The sequence below is a fragment of the Corylus avellana genome, chromosome 8 (assembly GCF_965113065.1).
Source record: "Corylus avellana chromosome 8, dhCorAvel1.hap1.2, whole genome shotgun sequence".
Classification (NCBI taxonomy): domain Eukaryota; kingdom Viridiplantae; phylum Streptophyta; class Magnoliopsida; order Fagales; family Betulaceae; genus Corylus; species Corylus avellana.
In genome coordinates, this window is record NC_142497.1 from 1,750,166 (window position 1) to 1,771,295 (window position 21,130).

The 21,130-nt window shown below is 34.0% G+C and overlaps 1 protein-coding gene and 1 pseudogene across 1 annotated transcript; one reads left to right on the plus strand and one right to left on the minus strand.

The window, feature by feature from the left end:
• Window positions 1–831: 831 nt before the first annotated feature.
• LOC148583961 (uncharacterized) lies at window positions 832–17,610 on the plus strand. The gene is made up of 17 exons (XM_088519066.1): window positions 832–929; window positions 1,109–1,175; window positions 1,877–1,942; window positions 2,111–2,157; window positions 8,875–9,001; window positions 9,088–9,130; window positions 9,217–9,266; window positions 9,373–9,454; window positions 9,545–9,594; window positions 9,716–9,789; window positions 9,874–9,925; window positions 10,002–10,271; window positions 13,540–13,759; window positions 14,002–14,119; window positions 15,166–15,220; window positions 15,331–16,030; window positions 17,099–17,610. The coding sequence occupies exons 1-17, from the start codon at window positions 844–846 to the stop codon at window positions 17,608–17,610; spliced, it is 2,619 nt and encodes an 872-aa protein (XP_088375192.1). The 5' UTR covers window positions 832–843.
• Window positions 17,611–17,908: 298 nt separating this feature from the next.
• Window positions 17,909–20,113, minus strand: LOC132163765 (tyrosine-sulfated glycopeptide receptor 1 pseudogene; annotated as a pseudogene).
• Window positions 20,114–21,130: the final 1,017 nt, after the last annotated feature.

Consider the following 21,130-nt stretch of genomic DNA (forward strand, 5'->3'; position numbering starts at 1 on the left):
AACAGATAATAATTTCTAATCCAAATCATTGTAGGGATATACTCTGCTTGATCTGCGGGTCCATCCATTGATCTTGTATCCTTTCTAACCCTCTAGGCTCTAACGAGAGGATTTGTTGATGGGATTTGTCCATATTTAGCTACTGTCCATGAAATGGTTAAAGCAACATTAAAAGCTAACATTATGCAACTGGACTTTGGCCAATTTGGAGCAACATTCTATATATTCCAAATAGATCTCTAGTTGTTGAAAAGTCAAAATCAATTGAAAATTTTCAGTTATGAGACAATGACATCCCAACAACACTGTAGTAAATTAGTAATGATTTCCCAGAAATCTCAAAATGAAAGCAATGCTTGCTTTTCTTTTCCCTTTTGCTTTTACCTTAAATTTTCTCTCCAATTCAAATTTTAATTCACATTTATGTTTGGTTGTTTTCCTTCAATCCACCTCTGCCCAACAATCACAGTTTTCTTGAGCTTTCACAATCCCAATAATTCTCTTGGTAGTTTTTGTGTAGGTGATCTTTAAATAGTGTTGCTTGGTATGCAAATGCAGAGTTCAATGCTCTTATGTTTTTCATGGCTGTTGCATGAATCCTTTTTATGACCTCTGCAACACCCAACTTTTACTGTGACATCTTTTCCTGCAAGGAGTTGAGATTTCTGAAATGGTATTAAATTCAATTTAATGACATGGTGGCCTTGTATACATTTATACGCTGTGCATGGTATGGAGTATCCACTGAACAAGGATCCAAAGATAGCCATTTCTGGACTTCTGCTACTTTCTTGAGCTTTAAGGATGCTCACGGAGATTAATGACAACGAAAAAACATCAAAGATGGATGATTATGAAGTGATAGAGCAGATAGGCAGAGGAACATTTGGAGCTGCATTTCTAGTTCTTCACAAATTTGAGAGGAAGAAGTAATAGAAAATCACTTTCAAAAGTAATATTCCTTATGTTCATTATGATTTCAAACATGTTTTCACCTCAAAAAAGTTTTTCTTAGTAACATCTTTACTATCTTACACTAGTTCTAATTCTGAAGTTAGGTTTTTGGTTTTTGTCTACTGTCTTATTATTATTGCATTGGTAATTTTAGGTATGTATTAAAGAAGATTCGATTGTCAAAACAAACAGAGAAATTCAAGCGTGCGGCTCATCAAGAGGTTATCCTTCTGTACTCTGTATGCCAGTATAAATTTTTGGCTTTGCAGAATGAAGTTTTGGTTTCTGGCAATAGTGTTCCTATTATATTTTTCATCAAATTGAATTCTCTGAAATTCTCTTACATTTTAGCATGCTTATGCTTATGCTTTGTCTGATATCTTCTTTCATTCAAATTTCAGAGACTGCAATAATTTACTTTATAGGTGTAGTTGAGCTTTTAGCAAGAAGACATAATGCAAAAGTAAAAGTGTAATTGTTTCTTGATTTTTTAAGTCTGGCTATGAAAAACCATTCTTTAAGGAACTCTGTTCTGTAGCACTAGCCCCAGGCAACGGCCAAAAAAGGGTATTATCATGCAGGAAATTTTCATATTGACTATCCTGTCAATCATTTTCGAGAGAAAAAAAAAAAAAAAGTTTTCCAAATTTGGGAAAAGGGAATGAATTTAATCATTTTTGTGGTCATGATTCATTAAGACAGAGGTATGAGCTTATAAAACAAATCATGTTCAAGTAAGGTCCTGATTCAATCATTTCTATCTGAAAAGAAAACCAGATTGTTTTTGTTTGTAAGCAATTAAATTTCTATTTTGAGAAACATCTGCTTGCTTACTTAAATCCAAGAGTGTTTTTTGGTAAGTTACTTAAATCCAAGATGCATACAAAAGCTATGTAACTTCTGACATTTGGTCCTGCTGCAGATGAAAATAATAGCACAGCTAAATAACCAGTATATTGTGGAGTACAAAGATGCATGGGTGGAAAAGGTAGTCTATTAGCAAGATGTTAGTTCTGTAATTTTACCCCATAATCAGAATTAGATTAAAATTTTCCATTTTATTCGCATGAATGTAAGAAAACATTATAATTTGAAAATCATGTCCTGAGAACCCTGAACCTTATTAGCAGGTTGGTTTTTGATTCATGTACTATAGGAATACTGTGTGTGCATTGTGACAAGTTACTGTGAGGGAGGAGATATGTAAGTCCGCACTACTTAAAACCTTCAACTTAGCATATTAAGCATCTAGGGCAAAATACCTTTTACTCCCCCTAATGTATCCATGGATTTGTGATTTTACTCCCAATGTTTAAAAAGTGACATAAGACCCTCCAAAGTTTCAAACCTTAACACAAAGCCCCAAATGTTTACACTTTACCCCCTTAAGTAATCATATATATTTCATCATATATATATATATATAAAAACCGAGTTTTGACGTAGGGAATGCTTAGAATTGCGACACGTGTCCTCCTAACTCCATCTCCCACGTGTCTCTCTCTCTCCCTCTATCTCAACTTAAATGTCTTAAACTAATTCTATGGTTTAAGACATTTAATTAATTGTGCTAACTCTCACTCTCCCATAATTTGTGTTTCAACCGTTTTTTGTCTCTCTCTCTCTCTCTCTCTCTATCTCTACTTAAATGTCTTAAACTAATTCTATGGTTTAAGACAATTAATTGTGCTAACTCTCACTCTCCCATAATTTGTGTTTCAATCGTTTTTTTTTTTTTTTTTTTTAATTAATTGTGCTAATTCTCTCCCATAATTTGTGTTTCAATCTTTTTTTGTCAATCTCTCTCTCTCCCTCTATTTTCACTTAATTGTCTTAAATCTCTCTCCCATAATTTTATATTTGAATTCTTTTTCTTTTTTTTTTAATTAATTTTGCTAACTCTCACTCTCCCATAATTTATGTTTCTACCGTTTTTTTTTTAATATAATTTTATGTTTGAACCTTTTCTTTTCTCTCTCTAAACTAATTATATGGTTTAAGTGTCTTAACTATTTCTGTCTCCCATAATTTTGTCTATCTCTCTCTCCCTCTATCTCCACTTAAATATCTTAAATCTTTCTCCCATAATTTTATATCTGAATTCTTTTTTTTTTTTAATTAATTGTGCTAACTCTCACTCTCCCATAATCTCTCTCTCCCATAATTTATGTTTCAACCGTTTTTTTTTTTAATATAATTTTATGTTTGAACATTTTCTTTTCTCTCTCTAAACTAATTATATGGTTTAAGTGTCTTAACTATTTCTCTCTCCCATAATTTTGTCTCTCTCTCTCTCTCTCCCTCTATCTCCACTTAATTGTCTTAAATCTATCTCCCATAATTTTATATCTGAATTCGTTTTTTTTTTTTTTTTTAATTAATTGTGCTAACTCTCACTCTCCCATAATTTATGTTTCAACCGTTTTTTTTTAATATAATTTTATGTTTGAACCTTTTCTTTTCTCTCTCTAAACTAATTATATGGTTTAAGTGTCTTAACTATTTCTTTCTCCCATAATTTTGTCTCTCTCTCTCTCCCTCTATCTGCACTTAAATGTCTTAAATCTTTCTCTCTCTCATAATTTATGTTTGAACTGATTTTTTTATTTTTTATTTGTAATGCATTGAATTGTCTTAATGAAGAAAACAAAAGGTTTTCAAATTCTCTATTTCTCTCTCTTTATTTAATTTTCTTTTTATCTTCTCTTGCTTTATATTTATATCTCAATATGAGACAATTAAAATGTATGAGTTTTATTTGTAATATATTTAATTGTCTTAATGAAGAAAACAAAAGGTTCTCAAATTCTCTCTTTCTCTCTCTGTTTATTTTTCTTTTTCTCTTTTCTTGCTTTCTATTTATATCTCAATGTTCCTCTATCAATTTCACACTCAAATCAGGAAAAAGACAAGACTACAAGAGAGAGGTAGAGAGAGTTTCTAATCATTGTTTCTCAATGATTTCTTTTCTTTATTTTTTTTTTTTGCAATAACAGTTCTTTTCAATTTTCCAATCGTTATTTCTCAATGAAAAATTATACTATTCTCAATGAAGAATATAATAGTTATTTTCAATTATATTAGTATTTTCATTTTATTCGTTTTTTTTTTTATCTTTATTTTCGGTGTTTACGTTCTTCCATTTTTGTTTTTGTCCCTTATATCTTTTTCTAATTTTTTTTTTCTTCTCTTACTGTCTATTTATATCTCAATGTTCCTTTGTAAATTTTACAATCAATTCAGAAAAAGACAAGAGAGAGAGAGAGAGAGAGAGATTTGCATTGCTGTTTCTTAATGAAAAATTATACTATAGTTCTTTTTTATATATATATTTTTTTTCTAGAACAGTTTTTTTCAATTTTCCAATCGTTGTTTCTCAATGAAAAATTATACTACAATTTTTTTTTTTATTATTTTTTTTTATCCAGAATAGTTATTTTCAATTAGTATTTTCATTTTTTTTCCTTTTTTTTTATCTTTATTTCCGGTGCTTATGTTCTTCCATTTTTTTTTTGTCCCTTATTTTTTTTTTTCTAATTTATATATTATTTTTTATTCAAATGATTACTTTCCTTTGGTAAATTTTACATTGAACTCAAGAAATAATAATGAGAGAGAGAGTTTCTTATCGTTATTTTTGGTTGATAATTTTTTAGTTTGTACATGTTGTTGTTCATTGAGTAATTTAATTTTTTTTATCTGTTTACATGCTTAATTAATGGATGACATTGATTTTTAAGGTTTCATTGGAATCGGAAAACGTATACAGTAGAAAAAAGACAATTCTTTCAATTATATTAAAATTTTATTTTTAGTTTTTTATTTTATCTTTATTTAATGTATTTATGTTCTTCCATTGTTATCCCTTAAAGTTTCTACTAATTTATATATTATTTATTCAAATTGAATATTTTTCTTTTGTAAATTTCACATTGAATTAGGAAATGATAGTGAAAGAGTTTCCTATCATTATTTTTATTTGTTTACATGCTTAATTAATGGATGTCATTGGTTTTTAAGGTTTCAATGTAATCGGGAAACGTTTACAGTAGAAAAAGACAATTCTTTCAATTATATTAAAATTTTATTTTTAGTTTTTTATTTTATCTTTATTTAATGTATTTATGTTCTTCCATTGTTATCCCTTAAATTTTCTACTAATTTATATATTATTTATTCAAATTGAATATTTTTCTTTTGTAAATTTCACATTGAATTAGGAAATGATAGTGAGAGTTTCCTATCATTATTTTTGGTACGATGTATGCTGCTTTTTTAGATTATGTCAATGTTCATTGTGTAGATTTTTTCGTCTTTGTTTTCCTGTATGTCTTAAAATTAGTTTCATTTACTTTATATATGTGAAGGATGGTTGTTAAAAAAAAAAAGTGGTTATGTTCTTCCATTTTTTTCCCTTAAATTTTATACTAATTTATATATTATTTATTCAAATTGATTAGTTTTCTTTTGTAAATTTCACGTTGATTTAAGGGAACTGATAGTGAAAAAGTTTCCTATCATTATTTTTGGTACGATGTATAATTAGATTATGTCAATATTCCTGCCAGTGTTTTTATCTCTTTCATTTTTAAAAAGAAAAATTAAACTACCAACATTCTTTTGTTTACAAAATTAGTAAACATAACTGTAATAAAATATCAATATGTTTATATATTTTAGAACACTTCTTTATTTTTGTTCGTGTAATAGAAAAATTTCTCAAAAAAATTGTTTATGAGGAGAAAGTTCAACTCCTAAAGACAAAAGTTTACCATAATGGATTGTGTAATGGAGGAGAAGTGGTGTCATTGTTGGAATATAATGATTAATTAATCATTTTGTATAATTGATTAATCTATGTTTTTATTTTGAATTTTTTTCCTTTATGTTTCATTTTAAACTACATATATGAGAACAAATATTTAATATGTTTCAGTTTATAAGAACGAAAATTTATGAATTTTTAAATTTATTAGATATGTATTGAGTAAAACTATGGTTTTAAAGGATCTTATGAACATTTGTCATTTTTGGTAGCTAATTAGTTTATTAAGAGAAGAAAATAAAAATTGTTGTTGATAATCTTTTAAAGACTTTTTGAGTAAATTACAAAATAAAAAAAAAACCCGGCGCGTAGCGCGCGCTCTAAGCTAGTATATATAAAAAGCCGAGTTTTGGCTTAAAGAGTGCGTAAAATTGTGACACGTGTCCTCAACCGGTCCTATTAGAAAGTACCTAGAATTGCGACACGTGGCGTTTTAAATGTTAACCTTTTAATGAGACAATTAAAACATAGGAGTTTTATTTGTAACACATTGAATTGTCTAAATGAAGAAAACAAAAAGTTTTCAAATTCTCTCTTTCTCTCTTTTTATCTAATTTTATTTTCATCTTCTTTTACTTTATGTTTATATCTCAATATGAGATATAATTGTCTTAATAAAGAAAACAAAAGGTTCACAAATTCTCTTGCCTAGAATTGCGACACGTGGTGTTTTAGATGTTAGCCTTTTAGTGAGACAATTAAAACATAAGAGTTTTATTTGTAATGCATTGAATTGTCTAAATGAAGAAAACAAAAACTTTTCAAATTCTCTCTTTTCATCTTCTCTTGCTTTATGTTTATATCTCAATGTGAGACAATTAAAACGTATAGGTTTTATTTGTAATATATTTAATTGTCTTAATGAAGAAAACAAAAGGTTCACAAATTCTCTCTCTCTCTCTCTCTCTCTCTATTTTTCTTTTTATTTTATCTTGCTTACTCTTTATATTATTTGAAATGTATTTATTTGATATCTTAATGAAGAAAATAAAAGGTTCTCTTTATTTAATTTTCGTTTTATCTTCTCTTGCTTTATGTTTATATATATCTCAATGTGAGACAATTAAAACGTATGGGTTTTATTTGTAATATATTTAACTGTCTTAATGAAGAAAACAAAAGGTTTACAAATTCTCCCTCTCTCTTTCTTTATTTTTCTTTTTATCATCTCTTGCCTTCTCTTTATATCTCAATGTGAGACAATTAAAACATAGGGATTTTATTTAAAATGCATTTAATTGATATCTTAATGGAGAAAACAAAAGGTTCCCAAATTCTCTTTTCCTCTCTGTTTATTTTTCTCTTTTCTTCTCTTACTTGCTATTTATATCTCAGTGTTCCTTTTTAAATTCCACACTCAATTCAGGAAAAAGACAAGAGGGTGGGAGAGTGAGAGTTTCCAATAGTTGTTTCTCAATAAAAAAAATTATACTACAGCGCTTCTTTTATTTTATTTCTTTTCTTTTCTTTTCCTTGTTTTTTTTTTTTTGCTAGAACATTTATTTTCCATTATATTAGTTTTGTCATTTTATATGTTTATTTTCGGTGCTTATGTTCTTCCATTTTTTGTTTTTGACCCTTATTTTTTTCTTTCTAATTTATATATTATTTTTTATTCAAATGATTACTTTTATTTTGTAAATTTTACATTAAATTCAAGAAATATTAATAGTGAGAGAGTTTCTTTTCATAGAAACTCAATTTTTCCAATATATTTCACATTCAATTTTCCGATTGTAGGTTTTTTTTGTCTTTGTTTTCCTATGTCTTAAAATTAGTTTCATTTACTTTTATATAAGTGAAGGATGGTTGAAAAAAAAAGAAAAAAAATCTATTTGACAAAACCTTTTCTTATATTTGTGGATTTCATTGGAACTGAGAAAAATATAGAAAAAAGAGTTCTTTTTTATTATATTAGTATTTTTCATTTGTTTACATTTTTTTTTTGTCCTTAATTTCTATTCTAATTTATATATTATTTTTCATTCAAATTTTATTAATTTTATTTAATACAAGTCACAAATTTTCTTTCGTAAATTTAATTGACTTTTGTTGTTCATTTTTGTTTTTGAGTGTTCCAATATTTCTGCCACTGTTTTTTATCTCTTTCTTTTTTAAAAGAAAAATTAAACTACCAACATTCTTTTGTTTACAAAATTAGTAAACATAATTGTAATCATATATCAACATGCTCATTTATTTTAGAGCACTTCTTTATTTTTGTCAGTGGTATCATTGTTAGAATATAATGAACTTTCAGAAGTTGAACTTTCTCCTCACAAACAATTTTTTTGAGAAGTGGTATCATTGTTAGAATATAATGATTAATCAATCATTTTCTATAATTGACTAATCTAGGTTTTTATTTTGATTTTTTTTTCCTTTATATTTCATTTTAAACTACATATATGGGAACAAATATTTAACACGTTTCAATTTATAAGAACTAAAATTTATGAATTTTTACATTTATTGGATACGTGGGTTTATGATATTAATTAAAACTATGGTTTAAAATGATCTTATGAACATTTGTCATTTTTGGTAGCTAATTTGTTAATTAAGAGAAGAAAATAAAATTTGTTGTTGATAATCTTTTAATGACTTTTTGACTTAATTATACAAAAAAAATAATAATAATAACCTGGCGCATAGCGCGGGCTCTAAGCTAGTTTATGTTTACACTTGACCCCACAAAATATCTAGGTTTCGGGGGGTAAAGTGTAAACATAAATTACTTTAAGGGGTAAAGTGTAAACATTAGTCTTTTTTGCTAATGTAAATACTTTGTAGGGGGAAAATGTCACTTTTTAAACATTGGAGTAAAATTGCAAATTGGTAAATAATTCAGGGGGTAAAGTGTATTTTTCCTAAGCATCTAAATTGCTAGATTCTAAGCAAGTTGAGGGCCATTGCTCATTGGTGAAAGAACTTTGACATGGAATATTTATCATTCATCCTAGTATTTCTTTTACTCTTGCCTTGTCTTCTGAACTTCCTTTTCTTGGTAATCTACAGAAATTATTTTTTGAACTTTTTACTCAAAGAAGCCTGTATATATACTTTTCTGTGACTTTGTAATACTAATCATAGAGGGCTGAGATGATAAAGAAAGCTAGAGGAACATTTCTTCCAGTTGAGAAGCTCTGCAAATGGTTGACCCAGCTATTGCTAGCGGTTGACTACCTCCACTCCAACCGTGTTCTTCACAGAGATTTAAAGGTACATACCTCTAGCTGCTATGAGTTATTTTGAGCAGATTATCTTGCTGCAGTAATTAACTTTTTTTTTTTACCACCTAATTTCAGTGCTCCAACATATTCCTTACAAAGAGCAATGACATCAGGCTAGGTGAGAAGGCACTTACATGAATTTTTATGCACCAGATTTGATTTCATTTGTCTTCGAACAATGTTTATCCCACATTATATTTACAGGTGATTTCGGACTTGCAAAAATACTCAAAAAAGATGACCTTGCTTCCTCGGTAATGGTAGAATTTCCTCTATGCCCTAATGGTATTAGTGCATTGGCTGCAACCTTTGATATTAAAGTTGTATTAACACATTTATTATAATCCATATACAATGTAGGTTGTTGGCACTCCCATCTACATCTGCCCAGAGCTTCTGGCAGATATACCATACAGATACAAATCTGATATATGGTCATTAGGTTATAAATATCTTCTGACATTATTCACTAGTCATGTCTAGCAACCCAGTGGTATTACAACTCCAGAAATAACATTTGCTAATGTGACAAGTTGCTGCATGTTTGAAATAGCTGCACATCAACCTCCATTTAGAGCTCTTGTAAGTGTTGGCTTGACCTATAACTATCGCATGTTTTTATGCGGTCGAGTTGAGTATTGAACTATATATTTCAATTGCTGACTAACAAGTAAATCAGATTATTGACAAATTAATGTAACAGGATTTGTCAGGACTTGTTAACAAAATAAACCGATCATACATGTCCCCACTTCCAATTGTGTATTCTTCTGCATTGTAAGATTTTTTCTGTAAGTATACAAAAACAAATATACAGAAAGGAATTATACAAACTAAGATTGGATGGAATTTGGAATGCAGAAAACAATTAATCAAGAGCATGTTAAGAAAGAACCCTGGCCACGGACCAACAGTGAGTTCAAATTACCAAATTCTGTCATATCTTTTTGAAAGCAATGTCTTTTCCTGAAACTTTCACCACATTTTAGGCTGTAGAGCTGCTGAGGCATCCCCATTTACAGCCATACCTTGCTCAATGCTCCAATATATCACCTGTTTTTATACCAGTGAAGTCTGAATGCAGCAGCAAAATTAGACCAAAAGGAACCCAACTGTCTTATAAAGTTAGTGTTGGAAAAGACACCAGAGGTGGAAAGGCAAGGCCATCAAAGGAAACCAACAACTGTGGTTTTCTTGAAATTGAAGTTGAGACAAGAATAGTAGATTGCTCTAGCTGTCCTGAGATAACATCAAAAGCAGTAAAGGGTTCTTGAGTTATCTCCAATTCTGTTGAACAAATTGGAAATGCCAACTCAGAAACTGTTAAGGAAACAAATATGTACAACGGTCATAAGTCAATTGAGAAAGGAAAATCCTCAACCAGTAACGTTAACATTCCCTCTAAATAAACAACTTCCATGTATAGAAGATTACACCATTAATTTACAACGGCTATGTAGCCTAAGCGTTCTGTATAAATACCCTATTGTGTAAATCAATTATCATCAAGTAATACATACTGAATTTCCTCTCATTCATATCTCAGTAGCTATGTTTTGTTTTTCTCATGGTATCAAAGCGTAGCGTTGATTCTGAGAGAAGGAACAAACTCTGTTTCTTCAATTAAAAAACAGAGACTTGTATTTTTTTCATACCTACTGCACTTTGCTGCTTTTCTGTTGCAATATCTCAGCAATATCTTGTCTGATTACTTTGGGTACTAGCCTCACATGTCTTCGTCGGTCAGAAAACATGCTGGCTATTCTCCACCCATCACAGTGGTCCTCGTTGGTCAGAGGCCACCATTTGCATCTTCATCGGTGCACGCCACTAGTTCTTGTTTGGTCTGAAGCCACTACCTATCAGCCTCCACCAGATTCCGCACCCAAAATAGCTGCCAGCTCCGATCTGCGGTCAGATTCTTAGTCGTTGGTGCTGCGGCGGCCAGTTTCATCCCCACCATCACACTTCCAGGCTGTTATGCTCTGGTGGTTCCATCCCCACCGTCGTTCCAGGCTGTTCCGGTGGTGCTCCAGTGGTTCTAGGCTGTTGTGCTCTTGTGATTCCGTTGGACGTAGCCAGCTGTTAAGACCCCTTTTTGTTTTTCCTCATGGCACCAGATGAAGAAAATGATATCCTTTTATTTTTAGGGTAAGGTCAACCCCTTTCCTCCACATTTTTTTTTCCTAAGCCTCTTTTGTTTTTGCCTTAAGTTTTGTTTTAAGTTTGGGCCCACCTCAAAAAATTTTTTTTTTTTGGCTCCTAAAACCCATTTAGCTCACCCTGTAGTAGCCCACAATCTTGATTTTTTCTTTTATCTTTTCTCCCACACATATGTAGGCATCTACAGCACACCCATTTAGCCTTTTGTTATACTACTACAAGTCGAGTAGAGTTCTTTAAAAAAAAAAAAAAATCACTATGGTTGAAACTACAACTCCTAAAGCCTCCACAATTACAACTGCCACATCTTCCACACCTCCTTACCACGATCCTGATCATCATTTATACCTCCATCATTCTGATCATCCTGGCGTAGTATTGGCATCTCAGCCTCTCATTGGAGACAATTATCAAACATGGAGTCGGGCAATCAATATGGCTCTTAGTGCCAAAAACAAGGTCGGATTCATTGACGGAACCATCACTCCACCGGCGAACTCCTCCAAAGATTTTCCACAATGGAGTCGGTGCAATAATATGGTAAAATCTTGGTTATTAAATTCAATTTCTACTGACATTTGCACTAGTCTCATTTATTGCAACCTTGCTCATGACATCTGGTTGGATCTTAAAAAGCGATTCTCTCAAGTGAATGGTCCTCGCATGTTTCAACTCGAGCAAGATGTTAGCACTCTCGTTCAAGGCACCATGCCTATCGCCACATATTTCACAAAATTAAAAGGGTTATGGGATGAACTATCCGCACTTCAGCCCAACCCATCTTGCACATGTGGCGCACTAAAGGAAGGTCTCCAACTACAGCAATGTCAACGCAGCATTACCACCCCACCTACCGTTGAGGGCATTGCCTTGGCTTCAAAAGGGAACCAACCACCACGAAAGGACAACCGATATGGTTTTCAGAAGAAGGAACGACCAAAGTGCACTCATTGCGGTCGTGACGATCATACTACTGAGCGGTGCTACTAATAAGTGCTAAATATTCCATACTTGGACCCCTTTATTTACATTAGTTAATCCTTTAGATGTATCATTATTTAATGTTTTGTGTTTTTAGTATTTTGTAGGTCAACGAAGAAAAACTACAGCTTTAAAAGGAAAAATGCAAGGTTTGAAAGAAAGCATACTTTGAGAAGACCTAGATGATGTGGTTAAGTTTAACCAAATCCAAGAAAAATGTTAAATCAGATTAAAGATTAGATTGGATAAGATTTCGGATTGGATTCAAATTCAGATTCTGTACATGTCTCAGTATTTTAACCACAACTTTCAACTCAAATATCGGATTGAAGTGATTTAAGAAGCATCGAAAATATAACTCAAAATACTACAATTAGTTATGAAATAGGATTTTCATAATTCGAACGATTACTATGCCAAAATCGTCCCGCAATAAAAGGACACAAATGTAGACGAATCCTATTCCGATTTCAGACTTCTATTTTGACTGGGAGACAGACCTCTGAATTATCTAGGTTTACTTGGGATTCTAGGACTTCCCTAGGCTTATAAATAGACTTCTTTGCATTCAAGAAAAGATAGAGAATTCCAGAGACCAAAATTTTATAGTTTTTCTCTTTTTAGTTTAGGTTTTCTTTAGATTTAGGTTTTATTTTTATGTGGAACTAAATTTCCAACTAAGGTGGGGGATGAAGCCTTACCGATGAAGAACATCAATACTTTCATGTAAGTTTTTATTTTATCTGATTTTATTGAGTTTAATATTTCAATTGTTTTACTTCTTTTCAATGTGTGGAGTGAGTCTTGGATATCTTTCGTGATTCAAGGATACACTTGATGATTTAAGATAATTTCACATAATTGATTGCTTGGTTTAATTTGCCTAAATAATTGGATATCCCTTGTGATTTGTTCTACGGATACATTTGGTGTTTCAATTAAGATTTGATATCTTTTGTGATTTACAGATACATCTGATGATTTAATTGATATTGGATTCCTCTTGTGATTTGTGCAATAAATGGATATATGGGATGATTTTGATTAATTGTTTGAAGCATAGTAAAACATATATAAGATTTTAATTGTGAGAACTTCAGATTAATATTGATAAACATGGAAGTATGTTGTTATGATTCAGTGAGTGTGAATTGCCAAACTTTAGTATTTTATCTCTTAGTTTATTTTAATTAGTTTATGTTTGTCTTTTAATTTCTAAAAACCAAAATCAAAACCCTTTTGGAACTAGATTAGGATTTAATTAGTTTAGATATAAATTACTCTTTCAAGAATACAATTCCCTGTGGGTTCGACCTCACACTTGCAATCCATTAAACTACAAACGATTTGTGCACTTGCGAGTTAAATAAATTTGCACAACAGCTACCACTTCACGGATTCCCTCCTACTCGTCGCAAGACTGACTCTGCCTCTATATCCAGCTCAAGCTTTGGTCCTAAGCCCCGTGGTAATCAGGTTTCCACTACCAACAGTTTCCCTTTCACATTTGATCAATGCCAGCAGCTCCTTGCAATTCTGAATAACGTCACTCCACAACAATCCATGGCCTACCAAGCAAGTAGTACCAAATCATCTCTCTCAGGTACGTCTTCTGTCTTCTCTAATGATTTATTATGGATTCTTAACAGTGGTGCAACTGACCATATGGTCAGTTCTCCCACTACCCTAACCAAATTATATCCTGTTCATGGTCGTACTATCCAATTACCTGATGGCTCATATACTTCCATAACTCACAATGAATCTGTGATTTTTTCTCCATCACTTGTTCTCCATAATGTCCTTTGTCTCATTATTTTTTCTACTGACTTCTGCTTCATCCAGGACCTTCGATCGATGAAGATGATTGGTCTGGGCACAGCACGGGATGGCTTGCATTATTTCACCAACACAAGACCCGCACGGTGTCAGGTGGTAAAGTCAACCGCACAGCTTTGGCATGGTCGATTAGGTCACCTCTCCAATAAAGTTTTGTCATTTCTTTCCAATAATGTATCTGACATTTGTAGTTATGATTCAGAACAATGTCTTGTTTGCTCTCTGGCTAAGCAAACACGTATTCCATTTCCAACTAGTCAAATTTCTTTTACTGCACCTTTTGAATTACTACACATTGACATTTGGGGTGGTTATCATAGACCTTCCATTAATGGGGCATGTTATTTTCTTACTATTGTTGATGACTACACCCGATGTACATGAGTCTATTTGATTCAACATAAATCAGAAGCTCGTTTTCTTCTACAATCCTTCATTAATCTTGTCGAGAACCAATTCTCGACTACCATCAAAATAATTCGTAGTGACAATGGCCCTGAATTCACTATTCCATCCTTTTATTCTGATAAAGGAATCATCCATCAAACCAGCTGTGTCTCTACTCCACAACAAAATGGAGTTGTTGAACACAAGCATCGTCACCTTCTTAATATGTCTCGAGCCTTACTCTTCCAAGCCCACTTGCCCACACGTTTTTGGGGAGATGCCATCTTAACTGCTGCCTATTTGATCAATAGAACTCCTACTCCCCTCTTATCTGGCAAAACTCCACATGAGATGTTACACAACTCCAAACCTTAATATAGTCACTTACGAGTTTTCGGTTGTTTGTGCTTTGCTTCCACTCATTCACAAAATCCATCAAAAATTTTCCCATTTGCTATACGATGTGTCTTCCTAGGTTATCCTTATAGTCAAAAGGGATATCGTCTATATGATCTTGATCACCACAAAACCTTTATCTCTCGTGATGTTCTTTTTTATGAAGATCATTTCCCTTTTACCCAAACCACCCCTAAGCCATCTTCCCCAGTCTTACCTATCCCTTTTGACCTCCCTGATGATGTCCCTACCCACTTGTGACCTATTGTCGAAGCTCCAGTTGACCCTTCCACCACTCAGACTACCCATTCCCCACCTCTGATCACTCAGCGATCCACTCGATCGACCCAGCTACCTGCATACTTGCGTGATTTTCATCTTGCATAGGCTTTACCGTCTCGTACCACTCAATCATCTGAATCAGCGTTGGTGCGTTCCGCAGGTAACCCTTACTCCCTTGATGCTTTTTTATCATACAAATGTCTCTTTAACCATTATCGTGCTTTTACTACTGCTATTTCCTTTGCATAAGAACCCAAGTCTTTTTTGCAGGCCATGCAGGATTCCATATGGCATGATGCAATGCGTGCTGAGGTAGATGCTCTAGAGTCGACTCAGACATGGACTCAGACTCCTTTCCCTCTTGGAAAGAAACCCATTGGTTGTAAATGGGTTTACAACATAAAATATCACCTAGATGGTTCTGTGGAACGCTACAAAGCTCGCTTAGTGGCTAAGGGTTACAGCCAACTGGCTGGCCTTGAATATATGGAGACATTTGCTCTTGTTGCTAAGATGGTCACTGTCCGCTCTTTCCATGCGCTTGCCGCCTCATGCAGATGGCATTTGCATCAACTTGATGTCAACAATGCCTTCCTTCATGATGACCTTAAAGAAGAAGTCTACATGCACCTTCCTCCTGGTTTCGGACGAAAGGGGGAGACTAGAGTTAGCAAACTCAACAAATCCTTGTATGGGCTTAAACAAGCTTCGAGAAAATGGTATGCAAAACTCTCTTCCACTCTCATTAATGCAGGATATAAACAATCTATGGCAGACTGCTCACTATTTGTCCGATCCTACAAAGGTAACTTCACAGCCATTCTTGTATATGTAGATGATATTATATTGGCAGGCAATAACTTGAAGCAGATTCAGAAACTGAAAAAACATTTAGGTGACCATTTCAAACTCAAAGATTTGGGCAACCTGAAGTATTTTCTAGGTAATGAAGTGGCTCGTTCAAAGAAAGGTATCTTCCTATCACAAAGAAAGTATGCTCTTGAAGTACTTGAAGATATAGGCTTTCTTGGTGCCAAGCCTAGCACTTTTCCCATAGAGTGAAATTTGGAACTCAGTAAAAATGATGGAGACCTCATTGCAAATCCCTTGTCATATCGTCGACTAGTTGGTAAGTTGATTTATTTAGCCATTACCAAACCAGATTTGGCTTATGCAGTGTAGGGGTTAAGTCAGTTTATGGACAAGCCATGCACATCCCATATAAATGCTGCACATAGAGTGTTACACTACATAAATCAATCTCCAGGACAAGGAATTCTCTTATCAGCCACAAGCAACATTCAATTACATGCATTTTGTGAAGCGGATTGGGCACGATGCAGAGATACTTGACGTTCAGTCACTGGATATTGTATACTCCTTAGAAGCTCACCAATATCTTGGAAAACGAATAAGCAAATAACAGTATCTCGTTCTTCAGCTGAACTAGAATATAGAGCTATGGCCTCAACCTACTGTGAAATTACCTGGTTGAAACAACTGTTGGTAGACCTCCATATCTCACATCCACAACCAGTGAAATTATATTACGACAACAAGGCGGCCATCCACATTGCCTCGAATCCTGTCTTTCATGAAACAACAAAACGTATAGAGATTGACTGTCACCTTATTTGAGAAAAGCTACAAGATGGCATAATTCAAACTTTCCACACACCGACCACTCAACAACCCGCTGATCTATTTACTAAGGCCCTGGGTTCAACACAATTCCATTATCTACTTGGCAAGTTGGGTGTCATGAATATCCACTCCAACTTGAGGGGGAGTGTAAAGGAAACAATTATGTGTAACGGTCATAAGTCAATTGAGAAAGGAAAATCCTCAACCAGCAACATTAACATTCTCTCTAAATAAACAACTTCCATGTATAGAGGATTACACCATGAATTTACAACAGCAATGTAGCCTAAGCGTTCTGTATAAATACCCTATCGTGTAAATCAATTATAATCAAGTAGTACATACTGAATTTCTTCTCATTCATATCTTAGTAGCTATGTTTAGTTTTTCTCAGGAACAGCCTTGGTGCATATGTTGTCATCACATGCAGATAGGAAACAAGGGTGTTCCTCTAAGCCAAGATGCTCTTCACATTCTACAATAAACCCTAGCTCATATCTGATAAATGCTTCCACTAAAAATCCATCATTAGAAGGTAAAGTCACACTTCCATGTGAAAATGAATTTAATGCACGAGAAAATGGTCTTATCTCTAATAAGCAAACAAGGAAAGAAGACATTTACGAATTGAATGGAGGTTCTAGTGACATCTCATCAATGAGTACACTGAATTTGGATCATGGTGATGAAAGAAGGATTGAATGGGACCCCCAAACTCGGCAAAGAGCAGAAGGTCTGGAGTCACTACTAGAGATCTGCTTAGATTTACTAAAACAGGAAAGGCTTGAGAAACTTGCTGGAGTGTTAAGACCTTTTGGTGAAGAAGAAGCTGTGTCATCAAGAGAAACAGAAATTTGGCTGACACAGAGCCTAATGAATATTCGCAAAACTGGCAGTGCAGCCTAGCTGACTTGGAATTTGAATGGTTCTTCAATTGTAATCTCATTAAGTAGACAAATTTTCTAGATTTCAAAAGCTAAGTTCACTTTCATAAACCTTAATTTTAACTCTTTGAAATTCCTAAATTCCTTCTAACCCAAAAGCTAAATGCCCATTGATCTTGGTTTAATCATATCCAATGAGAATTAAACATTCAAGCAAGTTAATCCTTCAATTACCCAATATATCTATCACTTCGAAAACTGAAATTATTAATACAGGGAAATTGATAACAGACTATATAACGACCAATTGATAACAGACTCTAAAGCGACCAATACGTAATTTTAAAGAAAAAGATTATAAACCTATCTTTTACATCGTCCATGAATTGGAAATATACAACTCTCCACTTATAGCTAAGAACTAATGGACCACAAACTCCCCAGAAACCTGTTATGAAGCCGAGAACCACAGTAATTGGAAACCATGGGATTCTAGGCGCATCGTCCTCATCTTGAATGTCTCCCTTGTTGCTAACAATATCGGCGCAATCATGTGGAAGAGGGGGGCCACAAAGTCCAGGGTTACCCTCATATGCAGAGGCATCAAAGCTTTGGAGTTGAGTGCCTAATGGTATTGGTCCATGCAAATTGTTGTTTGCAACACTAAAATGAGACAAGAAATGAAGACTACTAAGTGATGTTGGAAGTTCGCCAGACAACCGATTTGCTGAGAGGTATAATAATTCCAAGTTTGTGAGCTCTGAAATTTGGTCTGGAATGTTGCCTGAGAAGTTGTTACGACTGAGATCTAGAGCATGAAGCAGCTTCAAACGGCCAATCTCAATGGGGATGTTGCCACTAAGATTATTGCTTCCAACACGTATTGAAGGGAATAGATTTGACAGAAAATTGTACTGGGGAAAACTTCTTGTGTTAAAAACTATTGGTAAATCCAAATGGTTGTGGGGTACTGGAGCCTTTGGTGACACTAATGCTGGCAATGCACAAAGTTCCTTTGGGAATTCACCTGAAATGAGGTTATTAGATAACTCTAAAATAAAGAGCCTTGGAAGAGTCGATAACCAACTAGGAATTGAACCTGTGATACGATTCTCAGATAGATCTAGATATTCTAGCTTCTTAAGCTTAGATAGCCATCTAGGCAATTGACCAGTCATTTGGCATCTATCAAGACTCAAAACTTGAACATTTTCAAATCCACTAGAACCAAAATCGTTGTCATCACCTGGCATTGCCTCGTGTAGAAAATTTCCTCCAATGAGGACTATGGTGAGTGGCTTGCAACGCATCAAAATCTTGATTGCGTTCGTGATATTGGTTAACCTATTGTAAGCAAGTGAAATGAAAGATAAGAATTTCAATTGAACCACCTCATGCGGGATATGTCCCACAAGTCGGTTTTTGCCGAGTCGAACTGCTTTTAAGGACTTGCATGAGAAAAGGCTAGCTGGCAAATTACCGGAAAAGTTATTTTTCCCCAAATCAACCATAGTAAGTTGATGAAGACCAGAGAAATTAAAGTTAGAGATGTCTCCTTCAAGGAAATTAAATCGTAAAATCAATGTTGTGAGATTTGTGCAATTCACCAAAGATGGGGGCAAAGAACCTATGAAGGAGTTTGTATGAAGGATTAGGTGCTTTAATTTGGAGAGCCTTCCAATATTCTTAGGGAGCTTGCCGCTCAGTTCATTTCCATATAACTCAAGGTTGGTGAGTTTGGCTAGGTTCACAATGTCACTACTAATGGGTCCGAACAGATTATTGAATGGTAAGGAGATTTCTTCTAACCTTGTCAAATTGTATATATCATGAGGAAGCAATCCTAAGAGGGAATTAAAACCTGCTCGAAAAACCTTTAGTTTGGAACATGCCCCTAGTCCACTAGGAATTTGACCACTATGACTATTATGGGAGAAATCGAGTAACTTGACCAAGGAAGAATTCATGCAAGGAATGGAAGGAATAGGGCCTATGAAATTATTGTTGCTGACATTGAGCTCGATCAACTGCCATGCTCTTTGAAGGAATGAAGATTGGATTATCTCGCTGAAGTAATTGCTAGATATGTCAACAATTTGAATGGATGTTGGCCAACCAGATAGATCTCCAAATAGATGGTTGTAGCTCAAATCAAGGACTTTGAGTTGATTCAAGGACGAAAACAATCCTATAGGGAGGGGACCGGCAAGTGAATTGTTGAAGAGATTGAGGTGTGAAAGCTGTGTGAGGTTTCCAAGTGAGGGAGATATACTCCCACTAAGGCCTTTAGAAGGTAACCAAATATGGGTGACTCGATGTTTATAATCACAAGAAATGCCCTCCCATTGGCAACAATCAATGGAAGACCAATTTAGTGGAGGAGAAGAAGTATGGTTGAAGGCTAAGGTTGAAAGAGAGTCATGGTCTATTTGGTTGCAGGCATGATTCATGGAGAACGTGCCACAGAGAAACAAGGTGAAGAGGAGATGATAAGGCTTTAAATCTAGCATGGTTCTAATTTGATATGCCAAACTAGAAGAAAAAATGGTTATGAAGTAGCTAGTCCTAAAACTACACCTTGTATATATAGCTCTCATCTACAGCTTTTCCCAAATTATAAGTCCAGTGGGGCCGGGGAACATAATTCCGTGGAAAAGTATTCGAGTTCACAAGTATACATTATTATTATGATCGCTCTCCACTTGCATCAAGTGACAGAATCATGTATGACTTTCCAGCACGAAAATTGTTTTTGGACTTGAAACCCACGGACTGTTTTACTTTTCCAATTTGCTTATAAAAAAAAAAAAACCTCTGTATCCCCACGTAAAAATGTTACATTTATTATTTGGAACCAATAATGAGTAGCTGATTAGAGAGTAGATAAGCATATATATGATCTTCTAATAAAGTGTAATCGATCTGATGATTGAGGCAAACTTTGTTGTCTCTAGCTATTAGATTTCAAATTACAAAACTGAGCTTCTATTTTCTTTTTCAACCTTTTACTATCTTCCAAATCAAGATTTTGAGTGTATGTAGTTTCCTCTCTGGTATGGTTTCCAGCATTAATGCTTACCGTGTCCAAAGGATTCTCCATATATGTCGTTGTTGGTTAATCAACAACCTCACTACGTAAACAGGACTGAATGCTTATCAAGCATGCAAACAACAAGATGCATGTTAGAAATGGGTCTTAGGTCTAATTCAACTCAAAAGCTAGCTCAAGAGTTGAGGTTTCCCCTCACCCTTATAAATGGCCCATCTCTTTAATACCCAAGCAATGTGGGACTTCCAACACGCCCCCTCACATGTGGTAGGAGGACATCCAAGCCAACACGTGCAGCAATGGGAGACGGTGGGCCACAGCTAATTGAACTTAGCTCTGATACCATATTAGAAAATGGATCTTAGGCCTAACTCAACCCAAAAGCTAGCTCTTGGGTTGAGTTAGGCCCAAGACCCATTTCTAGTATGGTATCAAAGTCAGGTTGAATTCGTTATGGCCCACCATCTCCCATTGTAGCACGTATTGGCTTGGA